Here is a 17,470-nt window from a genome sequence, read left to right as displayed (position 1 = left end):
TCGGAGTCACCATAGAGGCATGGACTATCTCTCATCAGATCAATACGGCGGGAAAATGGGGAAAGAGGCGGGAAGAGTTATGCTGAATTTGCGATATAAAGGATCCTCACGGAAAATTCGATTACCCAAAGGTTTGTTTCACTGATTTCGAAAGCTATTCTCTTTCATTTCTTTGTTCTTTCTCTGTGTACGCTCAACATGGGGAAGAAGAGTAAATCGAGGGTTTCTCGCGATGAAGTAGAACTGGAAGAAGAAGAAGAGGGACAGAATGAGAATCTTAATCAATCTTCCACAGATGAGAAGAGTCTCTATGAGGTTATTCAATAATACCCAAAGGCTAGAGTATTTCTTTTCATGATGTCTTGCCCTAAAATTGGGTGTCGGATTTAATTATGGGTTTGAATTTATCTGTCTAAATCGTTTTGTTTTGTTTTGTGGTTTCCCGTTGCTTATTGTATTTGGGTAATTATGCTCGTTTATTTATATGAATTGGTTTTGGGTAAAGGTACGTGGATTTTTAAAAAAAAATTAAATTAGGGTTTGTGTTGATGTTTTGAATCCGAAACTAGAAAGCTATGCTGCGTTCTGATGGGAATCTATATCTGATGCATAAGTTTTTCATTGAATAAGCAATGAGGATTAAAACAGCTGGTCATTTATATTTGGATAATGTTTGGGCAGGAACACAACGTTGCAGCTAAAGTTGATAAAATGTGTAGATTTACCTGTAATTAGAAGAGGTAACACGTTAGGAAATGTCACTGACTGTTGTTTCCATTGCCTAGTGGAGGCAAATTGTGATATTGGAAATCCGTAGCATTTGTATTGTCACAAGCATTTGTAATGTTGTCTGATTGTTTTGTAGTTGATAACATATGTTCTTGGGACTAAAAAGTCGTGTGAAGAGATGAGCGGCACTATTTGAAGTTGATTATGACAATTTTTCTTTCAGTTTTATCTATAGTTTTCTGGACTTGTTGAGGCTACTTTGGGTTGAACATTAATGATGTCATTGCAACTTGTTTAGGCAGCTTTCATCTTGTTTTTGGAGATTAAGGATTATACTTGAACTTTCATTTGATTTATGGTTTTCTAACTCATTGAGTGCTGCCTATAAGTTGTAGCTAGGTGTTGAGAGAATTTGGTTTTTGTCATTGTTCGAAGGAAATAGAGTTTTAAAATCATTTGCAGTTAGATTCAAGTTATAGTCAGTGAATACACCCTCTTCTCATCGAGTGAATGATGTCATAATGTTATGCTCCTGATGGGACTGATTACATAATCTGGCTTTTGGGAGTCAGTTGTCCTAAGGCACTTATTAGCACTTATCACATAATCTGTCAAGCTTTTGAGTCCTAAAAACATCATCTTGACCTTTCAATCTATTCATCTATGTTCTTTGTTAGTCTCCATAATCTAAAGTCTCTAGTAATAGGTTTACCTTTTATTCATTTACAGTTGGCACTTTGCCTTTCCTAGTTTCGATATGTGCCAAACACTGGTATGGCAATTAGTTTCCTATTGAATGTTTATCTGTGGATTTCTGTGCACAGTTCTGGGTTTTGGTTCACCTAAATTTCATTGTCATTTCCCCCTTTTTGAATGTCTTATTATTGTTCAGTAATGAATAATTTACCTGCCAGACTTGCTGTGCAATGCTATAGAAAATAAAGGAAAGATTAGTGGGTCAAGGAAGGTTTGAGATGGCAATAGTGACCGCATATGTGGAAATCTGGGATAACTGTTGATTATTGCACTTCCTCCAGTTAAGGGTAAAAAGGGTTTATAGCATCTGGTTGATTTAGTTTGGTAACATTGCGTGTTGATTTTGCCATTATTTCCCCATGTGTGCAATTTCAGGAGTGAAGACGATGTTGTTATAGGTATTTTGACAATGGGTTTTTTCTTGATAATTTGTATTTATGGTGTTGTAAAATTGTTTTTGATGTGGATGAGTTTGTTTGATGCTACTGATAATCTTGTTTCTACTTGCATTTTGTTGTGTGATATTTGAAGCCTAAAGTCCCTTGTACTTGAATTATAGAAAAATTCATCAGATGTTGCAGTTGTTCTTATCAACTTCTATGCTGTCCCTATTTAGCTGATTAATAAATGATATTTTTGAATACAAATGCCGTTTCTGGTGCTATTACTTTTTGCTGATGTTTTGAATTACTGTTGATATTATGAAATACACAATGTCACCTCCTTTCCCTCCATACCAGCTATTGAAGTATGTGCTATGCATGAACACATATATTCTAGAGCATGTGATCAAAATTTTAAGATCTTAGATTTCTCTGCAGAAGTTCCTTTCTAATTGGGTGAAATTCATTGTCTTGCAATGATAGATACCTTCCTCTTGTACTTGTAATCAATGAGGTTAAAGGCCTTGTATTAGACTTGAGCCTGAGAAGCTACTTTTATTCTGAAGACTAGGACTATTTCTAGAGTTCTATTTTGCTGGGATAATGGCTAGGTAATGGTCTATAATCAAATTGAAGGATTATTATATAAGCAGGATTATTATATAAGCAGAATGAAGAGATCAAAATTTAGTGGTTATGGAAACATGTTTAGAGAGTTGTATTGAATACTATCCATGATTAGGGAATGAAGTGTCAAAATAGGAGAGTTTTATTCTATATTATTGCTGACATTGTTTCCTTTATTCACTTTGAGGTTTCTAATCTTTTGGGTGTGCAAGGGGCAAGCTTGTGCTTCATTTTGCATGCATTGGGAATAAATGTTGTGCAACTACTTTCTCGCTTTTTTTTTGGAGAATTCTATTCTGTTTGCCAAGTTCCGGAGGGTTGTTAGGATAACTTCACTGTGATTCCTACTTTGCTAATTAGGTGACTGCTGTCTTACAATTTGCATCCTACATACTTTGTAGATCCTGTCAGCTTAGTCTAGTATTTAAAGTATTTGGCTTTCATTGTATTTTTTTTTTATCTAATCTGCTCAATTAACCCCTGTTGTCATGGTTATATAAATTTTAATTTTTTGCTGGACTGAGATGTAGCAAACAACCTGTTTTCTTATAGGTTCTTGGACTTGAGCGGACAGCATCTCAACAGGAAATAAAGAAAGCCTACTATAAGTTGGCCTTGCGGCTACACCCTGACAAAAATCCTGGTGATGAGGTGATTTTTCCCGATGACAGGAAATAAAGATTTTCTCACTTTTATGATACACTGCTGTTTGTTTATGCTTTGTTTGTTGATCTTTCAATAGGAAGCTAAAGAAAAATTTCAGCAATTGCAAAAGGTTATATCAATTCTTGGTGATGAGGAAAAACGTGCTGTCTATGATCAGACTGGTTGTGTTGATGATGCTGTAAGTTTTTACATATGTGCTGTTTTTATCCTTAATTTGAATTGGTACAGTCCTGGATCACAGGGTGGATGGTCTATGGGATGAAAAATATTCCATCTATAGAAATTGAATACCAAGAAAGCATGCTTATCCTGTGCAAAAGAGGCAGCCATAACCAGCAATACTACATTTTCCTACCGACCAAGATGTGCTAAATTTCATTGTTAATATAAAGAAGGTTGTTTCAGGTCTATGAGAAAGGAAATCAATCTGTGCATTTGTTTTGTCAAAATGAATCCTAATCTGGGGAAGTAGGAAATTTCCCTTTTCATTAGCATTCTGCATCTCATTTCTGATCTTCTTGTTAAGCAGGATCTTGCAGGGGATGTCGTTCAAAATTTGAGGGATTTTTTCAGAACCATGTACAAAAAGGTTAAATATATTTTTGGTCATACATCTTTCCTTATTTCATTTATTACTTGGGTTTCTATTCACTTAAAAACTGATGGTCATACATCTAATTCAGGTCACTGAAGCTGATATAGAAGAGTTTGAAGCAAATTACAGGGGATCTGATTCAGAGAAAAAGGATTTGATTGACCTCTATAAAAAGTGCAAGGGTAATATGAACAGGTATGCAATAGTATACCTGCCTGCTTTTCTCCAGGCTGGCTTGTTTGATTTTGAAATTTTCCTTCTTAGGCTCTTCTGCTCGATGCTCTGTTCTGATCCTAAGCTTGATTCTCACCGATTCAAGGATATTCTGGATGAGGCAATATCTGCAGGTTAGAGCTTATTCTAGCTTCTATTATATATTTTGGCTAATAAAATTTTGTCCAGACAACTTTTAATAGTCTATTCTAGTTTATGTTTATATATTTTGCTAACAGAAATTTTGTCTGGATATTTTCAAGAGTTGAAGTGTTGTTCTGAACTTGTATTTGTTTTGCTGGTTGAGAATATAAATTGGGACCATCTTGCATATTGCTTTTGTTTCATTGTGAAAGTGCTATCCAAGTAGATTAAGGATGAGCATATGCTGTCTTGGATTGTATTTATATGCCACCTTAGATGCGGTGCATCTGACTGCATATTAATTAAGGTTTCCTGATGCTAAGTTTCCACATACTCTTATATAGGGGTAGTGAAGGCAAGCAAAGCATACCAGAAATGGGCTAAGCAAGTATCTGAAACCAAACCACCTACTAGTCCCTTAAAAAGGAAGAAGTAAGTCTTCAGCATTGTTTTTTGTTTATTTTGTGAAAAGCTTTTGCCCATAATATTGTATGGATAACACTCAAATATGTCTTTTCGCAGATCAAATAAACAATCAGAAGCAGATCTACTTGCTATTATATCTAAGCGGCGAAGTGAGAGAAAAGACCAATTTGATTCCATGTTCTCATCTTTGGTGTCCAAATATGGTGGTAGTGCAGCTTCTGAACCCACAGAAGAAGAATTTCAAGCTGCACAGAAGAAAATTCAAAGCCGTAAGGCCTCCAAAAAGTCAAAGCAAAAGTAACTATATATTGTGAGAGAACAAGGCCAGAGGACCTTATTTTGTATGCGAACCTTTTTGTGTATGCTGTAGTTGCAAATACCTTTATCTGGTCATTTAAAATTGACTGCTCACTATATGGATTTCTTGATGCGTTTTTCTTTATCCAGGTTTAAATGGAAAACAAGATCAACTTGTTCTTTATCCAGGTTTAAATGGAAAACAAGATCAACTTGTTCTTTATCCAGGTTTAAATGGAAAACAAGATCAACTTGGAGTCTATGGTTCTGCATTTTTCTACCCCATTCTGCGTATTCTCCGCAAAAAATCATAATACATCTAGCACAAGGCCATAGATGCATATTTTCTTTGGACATGGTTGAACTTTTTGATTAGGGAGTTGAGAAATCACATTGACTTGCGTAATTTATTTGAGCAAAGAGAATATTAGATCGAATCCTTGAAGGGCTAAAGGTTCGAACGTGGCATATTGATGCAATAAAAACATGGGGAGGGGTCTGCTATCTGTTATCCAGCTGTAAGATTGGCGTACAAGTATCGGTGGTGCATAATGAGCCAAAGTTTAACCAAGGCATGCGTCAATGCCGGAAAAAAGTTTATAACTTTCAAAGGAAAAAGGTGTGTGGAAGACCCAAAGGCAAGGTGGTCCTCTTATATAAAATTTTACTTGGTTTGTGGGGTTGTGCAAAAACATTTGAAGTTGTAGGTTGTAGGGTCCAATCCCAACCTCAATGTATTATGCTTATTTAGATGTTGTTTGATTCAGTGGATTCTGATTCTTTGCACGAGGTGGAATTGACTGTTTTCACTCTTGCCTACAAAATCACTCTACCCCCTATCATCATTAAAGCTATCATATTCATGGCCATCTTTCTCTTTTTCTTTTTCATTGCAATTAAAATTTGGGCACATACGGATGGTGTACCAGCTACCAGAGCACCAATGAGGATCTGGCCCCAAAACTTTGGTTACAAATTGTGATTATGCCCCATGAAAAAGAACGCATATGAAAACCCATGATTATACCCAAATAAAAAATGCAAAAGTATGATATCATAAAATACTTTTGGTATTGAAACATAGTTAAAAAATATATTTATGATGTGATAACAGCACACCCTTTACCTACTACTCATAATTAATAATAATAATCTACAAATCTAAATTCTGATATGGATTTTTTTTTTTTTAAACTTAATTGTAATTCTAATTAAGTTGGAAGGATGGAGACATCACAACTGCATGCTATGAAACATTCTTCTATAGCATATGAGTAATTTGATCTCCCTTCACTTGAATCTGTAAATGCAAGCAAATCCAAGCCTATCCTTCTCCTTCTCTCTCATTTTCTAGTTGGTGAATTTATCAACTACCAATTGCTAATAATAAGTCATCTAAGTCTTTTAATTACTTCTGCCAAATTAGTGCACTGCCACTTTACTTGACTTTGTCCTCTCTCTCTCTCTCTCTCTCCCTCTCCCTCTCAAGTTGGAAAATGGAAGCTCATAATTATGGAATGTAGCTTTACTCAACTTTTTTTTTTTATCTCTCATCCTTCAGGCCCTCTTCTCATTGTTTCAGGGTTACTTCAATAGTCTCTTCTCTAGATTCATCTCTTATCAATTTCGTTTACTTAACCGTTAATTAATTATTGCTCTACTAGCTGTTGGGTATTAGCCTTTTCTCTTCTCTCCTTCCCTCTCCCCTTTGGGAATTCAAAAGATTTGTGAATTTGATCTTTAAACTTGACTTGAAGCTGTGACTTTCTACTGCTGTCATGGATTTTGGGTCTTTAAGGTTTTCAATGGAGGCAGATAACAGCGAAGGGAAATCCAAAATGGAAGATTATGAAGTCATTGAACAGATTGGTAGAGGAGCTTTTGGTTCTGCTTTTCTTGTTCTTCATAAAGCTGAGAAAAAGAAGTAAGAAGCTCTGTTTTTATTTTTTTTGCAAGCTTTGTTTCTTCTTGTTCTTTATCTCTGTGGATCTTCTTGAATATGCCCACTGAAAAGCTCAATTTCTGGGTTTTAACAAATTGAAGGAGATGAACTGATTTTGCTATTAATGATTGAAGTGGACTTGATAGGAAATAAAATTTTCAAGAAAGGAAATGTAAACATCCTTGTGGTCGGTTATTAATTGATTTCAATTGCGAGCACGAAGTATCTGAATCAAATTTTGATTTGGGATTTAAAAGTGGTAGGTAGTGGTCCTGTCGGCACATTTCTTTGTCTGTTAGCTCATTGATTTTTGGGTTTTTTTCTCTGCCTGTTAGGTATGTTTTGAAGAAGATTCGCCTGGCCAAGCAGACTGAGAAGTTCAAGGCAACAGCTCACCAGGAGGTCACCTTCACTAACCATATCATTTAAAGTTTATTATTATTTGAGCAAAGAATTACTTGTTGTTAATTTATTTTCTTGTTTAGAATAATAAAAGAATTGAGTTTTGGATACTTCCATAGTTCCATGAGATTGGTTATAGGATTTGCTCAGTTATTTATTTATGTATTACTGCATTCTGCTAGAAATCCAACTATGGCGTTTAATGCAGCCCTCTTCTTATAATCATTTCTCCAGTGCTGTAATCTAAGCTTTTGAACCATGGAACCTCATGCTAGATTACCAAGAAGACGAAAATATGCGTTAATGCTAATTTTTTCTTGACGTTATTATGTAGGCAAATTTAATACATCACTGTTTTTTTTTTTGGTCTGGTTGCTGCTGTAGATATATTAATAACGTATATTGTTTAAACTTCTTCTGCCTTCAGAACATGCTGAATGTTCAACATTAATGATCATATACACAACTTTCACTTTTAGGGTTGAGTTGATAACTAGAATATGAACATTCTGTTTTAGTTTCTAGCTCTGCCATCAAGTATCCAAGAAGTTAACTTCCGAACATGACTATTTTGAGGGCAAAATAACTAAAGATGATGTTCGTCCCCCATACAACCAAGAGAAGTTAGTTCTATTAAAGAATATATTTGGCTCAAAGTAGGAGCATAACTTGCTCTGAAGAAAACATTGTTGATTTCATGATTCGTGTTGCAGATGGACTTGATTTCAAAGCTTAGCAACCCATATATTGTGGAGTATAAAGATTCTTGGGTGGACAAGGTAAATAATTACATATATATTTTCTTTACAATGACATAGGAATAATCAATGGCTATTAGATTGCATCGACTCTAAACAAATGTGCTTGCATCTTTATGCTTTACTATGCAGGGAAGTTGCATATGCATAGTAACGGCCTACTGTGAAGGTGGAGACATGTAAGTTACCATGAATTATATTATATTTTCTTCAATGATTTTGGCTGGTTCAGAATGTTAAAAAATGTTTCATGCTTTAGAAATGAACCAGAATACATATTTTTCAATCTTCACTACTCAATTGTCTCAGAGCAGATCATGTGCATAGGAAATAGGAAGTAAAATTTTCCTTTCTGGGGAGAGGAACCAAACTGACAGTTATTGCATTTGATAGTGGAAGGTTTATATGCTTGTCTCATAAGATACTCGCTCTCTGTTTGGATAATTTATGGGGGAGGAAGGACGATAACATAAGGATTTTTTTTCAAAATTTTTTGTTTTCTCTTCTTTATTTTATCCTTTGTGTTGGGATAAGTAGAGAATAAAAGGAATTAAAAAGGAAAATAATTTAGTTTTTTTTTCTTGTTTAGAAAGAGGACTGAGAAGAAAATAGTTGAATTTACCATTTTACCCTCATTTATTGTATTTACTCTTTTACCCAATAAAGAGTATAATTTTACACATTTCAATGCACAAAACCCACTTATTATTTTTTTCTCCAAATTGAAGAGAAAATAAATAGGGTAAAATTACCTTATTTTCCTTCCTCCTTTTTTTTTTCTTGTCCCTCTCCAAACAAAGAAAAGTGAGAATTCTTTCTTATTTTCCACCACTTATTTCCGTTCCTAACACTTTCTCCATATCCAAACAGCGGATTAAGCAAATGAAAATTCTCATCTAGAATATATATACATATATATGGTAAAAAAAAGTATATCATAACACTTCTCATTAAGATTGAATTATCCTTTCTTGCCCTTTCCTCTCATTCAATCAGGGCTGAGATTATAAAGAAGGCCAGAGGCATCTTTTTCCCAGAAGAGGTAACCTGTAAGATTTTCATGTAAGCAGTTCTTTATTTGTTCCATCATTTTATCAACATAGATAGTTACTGTGCTGTGCTCTTCAGAAGCTCTGCAAATGGTTGACTCAGTTATTGCTAGCTGTGGACTACCTACACTCTAACCGTGTCCTTCACAGAGATCTTAAGGTTCAGAATTATACATTGATTTATGCAATGAAGGGAAGTTTTTGTATTGTTTTGTTTCTTACATAATCTTGTTCAATTCCAGTGCTCCAACATATTCCTTACAAAGGAGAATAATATCCGCCTTGGTATGAAGAACTTCTAACTAGAAGGATTTTCATCAAGTTTGGCTTCTTTGTCTTAAAGCCTTCTAAGAATTGCTCATTTTTCATGGACTGAACAGGTGACTTTGGACTTGCAAAGCTGCTTAACACAGAAGACCTTGCATCTTCGGTATGGATTCAAATATATTTCATGCCTTAAGAGCTAATGTTTGAACTACTTATCCCCCATCAAGTTATTTATTTGTTCACATCTTTTTGGTTTTCATGCCTCGTGTAACCTAGGTTGTTGGCACACCTAATTACATGTGTCCTGAGCTGCTAGCAGATATACCTTATGGCTACAAATCCGACATATGGTCACTTGGTAAGAAATCTGAGATCATGCTTATAGATTTATTAAATTTCCTTCTTCATTAGGAGTAACATCTTCCTGCTGTTTCAGGCTGTTGTATGTTTGAAATGGCAGCTCATCATCCAGCATTTAGAGCTCCTGTAAGTACAAGCCTGAGTAGTATATATAAGTAGTACACTACTATTTAGTTATTGGTAAATAATCTGTTTTTTGCTTCAATATGAATTTCAAGTACCATAATTAAATGAATAACTTCAACAGGATATGGCTGGACTAATCAACAAAATAAACAGATCGTCCATTTCTCCTCTTCCAATTGTGTATTCATCCTCACTGTAAGTACTTTCTTCATAAATGGAAAATGCTGGTGACGTGTTTTTTTTTCATGATTAATAAATCTTATTCTCTTTAATGGCCTAACTATATGTGTGGTGAGTTCCATGTCACAGGAAACAAATTATTAAGAGCATGCTGAGGAAGAACCCAGAACACAGGCCAACAGTGAGTTTGCCTATAGTTTTAATCTATTAATTTCAGCCCCATGATCCATTCTAACATGAGCATGACTTGACATTTAGGCTGCAGAACTGTTAAGACATCCTCATTTGCAATCATATTTACTTCGTTGCCGCAATGCATCTTCTGTGTTTCTTCCAATAAAGCCCATAAACAATTCAAAGGAGAAAACAAAGAGAAAATCATTGTCTGGCAAACCTAACGGTGGCAAAGCCAACAAGGACAGAGAAGCTGGGCCACATAACCAGCCAGAAAATTATCATCCATTTGAAAGAAATGGTGTTGTGCAGCAAAGCAATCAACCTCACATTGGCATCCCGACATCAACATCAAGTGCAGAAGACAACCTTGAGACCAAGAGGGTTGATCCTACAAGCTGTGCTGTGGAAATATCAGATTCTATGACTGTTCCAAAGGACAGTCCTACTGGTTCTGAAACTAGTATTTGCAATGGAGACAAGCAAGTTGATTCTAGCAGTCTACTTCAAAAAGATAGCACTGAAGTTGAGTTTACTTTGAAGAGCTCATGGAATTCTGAACGTGAAGGTGAAATTGCATCTGGGCATTTTCAACAATTGCAAGATGTTAAGATCAAGGTTGTTACTGCAAAAGATCAGCCAACCTTTTGCATCCAAAAAGTTGCTGAAGAAGCTGAAGCAGAGGGACAGGCTGTGACAGCAGTAGATAGCAAGGGATTGGCAATCCTTGCTCTAAATTGCATTGACAAAGACGCTTCCCTTGATGACAAAAGCACAGTGTCACCTATAAACAAACCTTGTGAAGACTCGGAATGTCGTTTAAAGAAACCAGAAAGCCCTGATGTATACAAGGAAGGAATTCATATGGAATACTTATCATCTGAAAGTAATGATATCCTTTCATGTAAAGATGAAATTGGAGCAAAACAAGATAAGAATAAGCGCTCCATGCAAATGGAGAAATATGATGCTTATGAGATGAAGGTACCAACACCAGGTGAAATTTCATTACTCAATAAACTTGCTGCAATGCATATTGACGAAACCAAGAGTGAGTGGGAGAATGCTGGACTGCAAAGAGCTGATGCTCTAGAGTCTTTGCTTGAGCTATGTGCACGGCTACTTAAACAGGACAAAATTGATGAGCTCGCCGGTGTCCTAAACCCATTCGGGGAAGAAGTGGTCTCGTCTAGAGAAACAGCAATTTGGCTGACAAAAAGTCTCATGTCACAGCATAAATTTAATGGAGGAACCTGAACATGAGGTGATTGCCACTAATTTATTATTAGTACAGTGAGAATATGTATCTATAAATTGTGTTGACATAAAGATGTGTTTCTTCAGAGTGTTGTTTGATGAAGTGCATGACTTATAAACATATTTTATTTATTGTTTCACTCTCTGTTAACTTTTGAATGTATGAGATATGTGCTCATTTGGATGAGATGGCTGTTAAGAGTTCTTAGAGATACAAACAGACCAAGCTAAATTTCTCTTGTTCTTGGTGCACTGGAAATTTCTAGATTGTTCTAAGAAATGCAAATAGAATATATCAAATTTCTCTTTTCTTGTTACATTGGAAATTCCAGGAAGGAGACTCAAATCATTGGATTCTTGGCCTTATGAGGACTATGCTAAAATTTTATACAGATGCTTTAATCATGGTGCCTGCTGTATAACAACTTGGGACCAAGTTCATCCTTTTGAGTTAAAACAATGCACCAAATTCAGAACTACAAACACTTATTTTTTATGACACTGACTATTGAATTATATATGATTTTGTAAAAAAATTATTTATTTATTTATTTTTATTTGTGGGTTTTCTGTAAGTAAAAAGAAAAATATTTTTTCCCATTTTTTTTTATATAATTCCGGATTGTAAAACTAACTATTAGAGATGGAAAAAGCCTGCAATACTCTATTAAAGAAGCAAAATAGTGAATCAGAATTTTTGTTTTAAATTTTTTACCTTTATTGCAACGTATCAGCTAGCAAAATATATATGACAAAACAGAAATTAATTAGTTAAGGGGAAATTTCTGCAACAAACTGAAAAAAATAAATTCCGAGAAACCAAACAGATTTACAATTATCATCTGCTCTTCTCTTATCAATCTCTTCATTGAAGAAAATTGTTTCTACATATTCCCCAGTAACTCATTCCTTTTTTTATATATTATATATTAATTATCCTGTTCTCTCCTTCCCTCTTAAAAAAAGCTTACTGCAAATAGTAGGCAAAGAAGGACAAAAGGAAAGCTCCGATCAAAGACCCAACAACCGGGGATGTCACGGCAGCTCCGCTGGTGGGGGCCACAGCAGAAGCGCCGGGGCCTGCAGCAGCAGCAGGGCCCTCGGCGGCAGGGCCCTCAGCAGCAGGGCCCTCGACGGCAGGGCCCTCGGCGGCGTGGGCTATCAAGGCTGCGCTCATAGAGGCGGCAACAATGAGGACGGCAAAGGAGATCTTCTTCATGTCCATGATGAAAATGGATGCCTACACTTGCCTTGTAGATGAAGTAAGGGTTTTTATTTTTATGTAGTTTTTCAAATTTTTTATTAAAAAGAAAATTTATTATTTTTTGTTTTTTTTTTCAGTGAAGAACATATGGTGGTGAATAGGAATTTATAAAAATAATTTATGGCTATTTTTAGATTATAATAAAAAGATGAGTAAATATAGGTCTTACTGTTTTTTTTCCCATTGAATTTGTGGTGCAAAATTAGTGCAGCTTCTGCTTTGAATCAGTCAAGAACCTCTGAATCTCTCTCTCAATTATCATAAATAAGATTTAGATTTAGAATTCGACTTATTTAGATTTTGAATTCGAATTTCAATCAAAATTAATTATTTAAAATAAATAGAGAAAATGAAATAATTAAGCATAAAATGATAGTTGAGAGTTGGCTTAATTCTAGGGGTGTAAACGAACCGAACCGAGCCGAGTCGAGCTTTGAAGAGCTCAAGTTTAGTTCGTTAAAATTTTTTCGAACTCGAGCTGAATGCGAGTTTTACTCATATCAAACTCGAGCTGAGTATTAAGAAGTTCAAACTTGGCTCGTTTAGCAAACGAGCTTAGACGAGTCGAGCTTTTATCGAGCTGAATCTCGAATAGTTCACGAGTAATTTAATTTATTTACATGTATAATGAGTTTTAGTTTAAAACTAATAAGTTTAAAACTAAAATAATTTTAGTTAAATAAGTATATCTACAAATTAGTATGTAAACTTATAAAGATGAGTTTTTAAATCTTAATGATCCAAATATATGCAAGTTTAAGAGTGTAACTAAACTATATAGAGCTAAATTTTAAAAAATTTAGATTTGACTCATTAAAGTATATGCAGAATTTGAGTTTATTTCTCTTATAATAGTAATTTCAGTTTGCTTAACGAGACTGTTCACGAGTCTATTCGCGAGCCTGCTCATGAACTCAGAAACGAGCCGAACTCACGAGTCTTAACGAGCCGAATACTATGGAGTTCAAGTTTGGCTCGTTTACCAAACGAGCCTAAAAATTAAGCTCGAGCTTAGCTCGTTTAGAAATCGAGTCGAGTTCGGTCGAGTTTTTATCAAATCGAACCTCGAATAGCTCACGAACGGTTTGGTTCATTTACACCTCTACTTAATCGTAATCTCAAATGGAAAGTTATGAAAAATAAGAAAGGGGTAACTGAAAGATTAATTTATAGTTTATACTATTTTGTTATTTGACTATGCCAAACCAACTTTCCTTCTCATTACTAATAATTGACATTTTTAAAGCTTACTTCTCAACTCTCCATTTTGACACACCACCTTTCCTTTCTAAAATTTATATTTCAATTTGAAAAGAAATTTTAAAAAAAAAAAAACCAAAAATGCTCAAATCCAAAGATACTTCAGATCAAATATTAAAATTTTAGACCTCATTTTGTATGTTTCGGTCACTAATAAGCACAATATTTATACTTAGAGCGAAAATATTTATTAATATAATATTTACACTTACTAAAAATAATTCATTTATATATTTAACAAGTTTAAATTTAATATAAAAATAACCTTTACAATAAATTATTATCTTATATATTAAAATTGTAATTATAAATTTATATATTAAAATTTTAAAAATTATATTATAATTTATTATTAATTTTTTAAAATTTAATTTAATCATCTTGATTATAATTATTGCAAATTTGAAAAGTTTTACTTTTATTATCCATAATATAAAATTTTAAAGAATATATTATAATTTATATTTCTAAAAGAGTTAAAGATTTAACCATCATTCTATTTCAAAAAAAAAAAAGATTTAACCATCATTTATATTTCTAAAAATAAATTTATTAATAATTAATTTAAAAAATTTAATGTGTTTGAACAGTTAAAAAACGTACAAAGAATTCATTCACTGCCTATAAATGCTTAGTTTGATATAACTCTCTCCCACAACATCCCATTACCTCTCTCTCTCTCTCTCAAAATTGTATCACCATAAGTTTTCAGACAAGAGAATGGCAGAGTTTGGAGCTTCATTTGCTCACATGGTGATGCTACTTGTGCCATTATTTTTAGTGTACACTCGTGGAGTAATGCCACAGGATATTGCTCCGTCACCGGCGATGGACACCGGAGCTGCACTGGCGTTGCCGGTCTCTGTGGCTTTGATGTGTTCTTCTTTGATAGTATCTCTTTTTGCCATTTAATTTCTTACAATAATAATAAAAAAAAGAAAATGTAAAATTTTTTTATGGGATTTGATCCTTTTTTTTTCCTGAGGGTTATAGAGGACTTTTTATATTGGAGACTTAATGGTTTTTCATGCATGTGGTTGCTGGTTTTGCTCTTTTTTTTTTAATAATTTCTTGTAATATATATCTGTTTTTTTTTAAATAATTTCTTGTAATATATATTTGGGTTTTTTTTAATAATTTCTTGTAATATATATATCTGTTTGTGTTTTATATCTTATAATAAATGATAAGACTTTTTCTTTATAATAATTTCTTGCAGTATTATACGACAGTAAATAGTAAAAAATTAAATAAATTATTATTTTAAAATACAGTAGTAAAATAAACGTAATATTTTTTAAAATATTATTATTAATTTATAATTATAATTTAAATATATAAAATAATAATTTATAGATAATTTTAAATTTATTTTTATAATAATATAATTTAAATCATTAAAAAAAAGTAAGCTTGGAAACAGAACAAACTCCACCCATACATGTAGTCCATATGATAATTTTTCTTGGGAAATTTATAGAAGTTTCCAAGTGTTAAAAGCGCTTTGATTACCCAAGAAAAGAATTATAAATCTTACAATTTGGACCATTTCCTCTTTGCTGCCTCACATTTCATCATCATTATCACTCATTAATTTAATTTGATATTTGGTTTTTTAATTTGATTTGATTAGATTTATAGAATTGATATTTTTTATTTAGAATAATATCGCTTTTTTTTAATTAAAAATTTTAAATTTAAATTTAAATATAAAATATTTTTAAAAATTTATAAGAGAATATTTTATTTTTTTAATTAATTTATCCGACGTAAATTATAATTAATCGAATGGGTAAATCTCAGATATTTTGAATACTGAATGATTTATTAAAAAAATAATTTTTTGAAGTATACTTATCTTTATATAAGATGATGTAATATATAATTTTTTTTAAATCAAAGTAAATTTTACTTTGATGAAGTTATGTCCCAAGGGAAAACATTGAATTGGTCAGACAGTGGGCCGATTCAGATATAGATGTGTTGGTAGTCAGGGGAGGTGTCCCATCTCCATATGGAAACCTCACAACAGACTTAAAATTGAGATCACAACTACTCCATAATCTCATCAGGACAATGGAAAATTTGAACTGTTCATAGTTTTGTAGTAATTATTGTTATTATTATGGTGCAAGTTCCTATGTTCGTGCAGACTCGGTGTTGATCGTTGCTGTCTTTTCATTGGCTGCTACTGCGTCACCTGCGCCCCTGCCCCGCACCGTCTCTGGCCACCGGTGCTGTCGAGGAGTTAACACTCGATTTCATAATCGAGCTGAATGGAAAATTAAATTTTAATTTCTTATAAAAACTAAAATTTAATTTTTATAAAAATTAAATTGAATTAAATTAAATAAAAAATTAAATTAAATTGAATAAATAAATAAAAAATTAAAATATTTATAAAAATTAAATCAAGAATTTAATCTGAATAGAATAATTTGAATAAGTTGAATTCAAATTGATTCGATGGTTAGACTTTTAATAAGTTTTTTATTTATTTTTAATATTTTAAATTTTAATTAAAATATTTTATTAAAATTTAATATTTTTATATTATTAAAATGACATAATATTATTAATTATTTAATTTAATTTTATTAAATTCTTTTTACTAAAATAAAATAAAATCAAAATCACTCAAACTTTTAAAAATTAAAATCAAACTGAGAAAAAATATAAAACATTACAGAACTTCCAAATTAAATAAGTTAGATTGATTATTTCGGTTTCACCAAATATTCTCACCCTCAGCAGCTGCACATTATTTGTCGTGGTTTCACATTTTCTACTGATTCTTTTGCTTTCTGATCAATTAATTACCCTATTGTTTTCACTTTTTTTAATAAGTGAAATATTTTAAAATTTTTAATTAAATTTATTGTATTTATATATAATTTTAATTAAAGACTAAGTTTTTTTTATTAACATTTAGTATGTATATATTGTAATAATCTATAAAATATTAAACTCTCAAAACACATATCTATGGTCGGACAAAATCTTAGCCAATAAAAAAAATATCGACATTAGCAAGAGCAAATAAGAGATGAGAGCAAATTACCAATATGATGATTGGCTCCTTAACCTACTCCAAAGCCCAAAGCCTTAAATGTATGTGCTCACCATTAATTGGTTTTGTATTTATTAATTGGCTATTCACTATTAATAAATAACTATCACACTTATTAAAAAATATTTCTATTAAATCACATAAAAATAGAGTGTATAAAAATAAGACGAATGAAATGTCAAGACAATTAGAGTATATATATCTCTCAACCAAATTCAATAGAACACACTTTAAACTTTTTTTGAAAATCTCATACTAAGACTATCCAAAAACCTTAGCATTCCCGAATCAATTATGTTAACTCTTCGACTACTAATTTCGATACATTAATTTCCTGATAAGATCAAATTTTAGCTACAATGTCATGTTTTATTCCGGTGAATCAATTGGATTAACTCAAATAATCTAAACGTTATTGGAAATTTATATTTATAATCTAAATTAATTCTAAATAATTAAAATGAAACTTTAAAATTTAACCCAATTTAACCATTAACTTAAATTAATTTTAATTAAAATTTAATA

General features: G+C 32.5%; 3 protein-coding genes across 5 annotated transcripts; 2 read left to right on the top strand and 1 right to left on the bottom strand.

Moving 5' to 3' along the window:
* The first annotated feature begins 43 nt into the window (after positions 1-43).
* LOC110622199 (chaperone protein dnaJ 6) lies at positions 44-5,622 on the top strand. Of its 3 annotated transcripts, none has more exons than XM_021766625.2 (9): positions 44-315; positions 3,048-3,146; positions 3,238-3,339; positions 3,691-3,750; positions 3,845-3,951; positions 4,021-4,103; positions 4,458-4,545; positions 4,636-4,880; positions 5,026-5,622. In XM_021766625.2, the coding sequence occupies exons 1-8, from the start codon at positions 199-201 to the stop codon at positions 4,838-4,840; spliced, it is 861 nt and encodes a 286-aa protein (XP_021622317.1). In that variant the 5' UTR covers positions 44-198; the 3' UTR covers positions 4,841-4,880; positions 5,026-5,622. The 3 variants fall into 3 exon arrangements, with proteins under 3 accessions (XP_021622317.1, XP_021622316.1, XP_021622315.1); XM_021766624.2 differs by having other exon boundaries at positions 4,987-5,622; XM_021766623.2 differs by lacking the exon at positions 5,026-5,622 and having other exon boundaries at positions 4,636-4,981.
* A 457-nt stretch (positions 5,623-6,079) lies between these two features.
* Positions 6,080-11,538, top strand: LOC110622196 (serine/threonine-protein kinase Nek6). Its single transcript, XM_021766619.2, has 13 exons — positions 6,080-6,760; positions 7,114-7,180; positions 7,894-7,959; positions 8,071-8,117; positions 8,935-8,980; positions 9,067-9,147; positions 9,230-9,272; positions 9,368-9,417; positions 9,531-9,612; positions 9,691-9,740; positions 9,862-9,935; positions 10,050-10,101; positions 10,179-11,538. Exons 1-13 carry the CDS (start codon positions 6,615-6,617, stop codon positions 11,349-11,351), a joined length of 1,977 nt encoding a protein of 658 aa, XP_021622311.1. The 5' UTR covers positions 6,080-6,614; the 3' UTR covers positions 11,352-11,538.
* Positions 11,539-12,035: 497 nt separating this feature from the next.
* Positions 12,036-12,613, bottom strand: LOC110622200 (arabinogalactan protein 23). Its single transcript, XM_021766626.2, has one exon. The coding sequence runs from the start codon at positions 12,574-12,576 to the stop codon at positions 12,319-12,321; it is 258 nt and encodes an 85-aa protein (XP_021622318.1). The 5' UTR covers positions 12,577-12,613; the 3' UTR covers positions 12,036-12,318.
* Between the last annotated feature and the right edge of the window lie 4,857 nt (positions 12,614-17,470).

Source organism: Manihot esculenta, chromosome 9 (assembly GCF_001659605.2).
Source record: "Manihot esculenta cultivar AM560-2 chromosome 9, M.esculenta_v8, whole genome shotgun sequence".
Lineage (NCBI taxonomy): Eukaryota > Viridiplantae > Streptophyta > Magnoliopsida > Malpighiales > Euphorbiaceae > Manihot > Manihot esculenta.
This window is presented reverse-complemented; position numbering and strand designations above follow the sequence as displayed.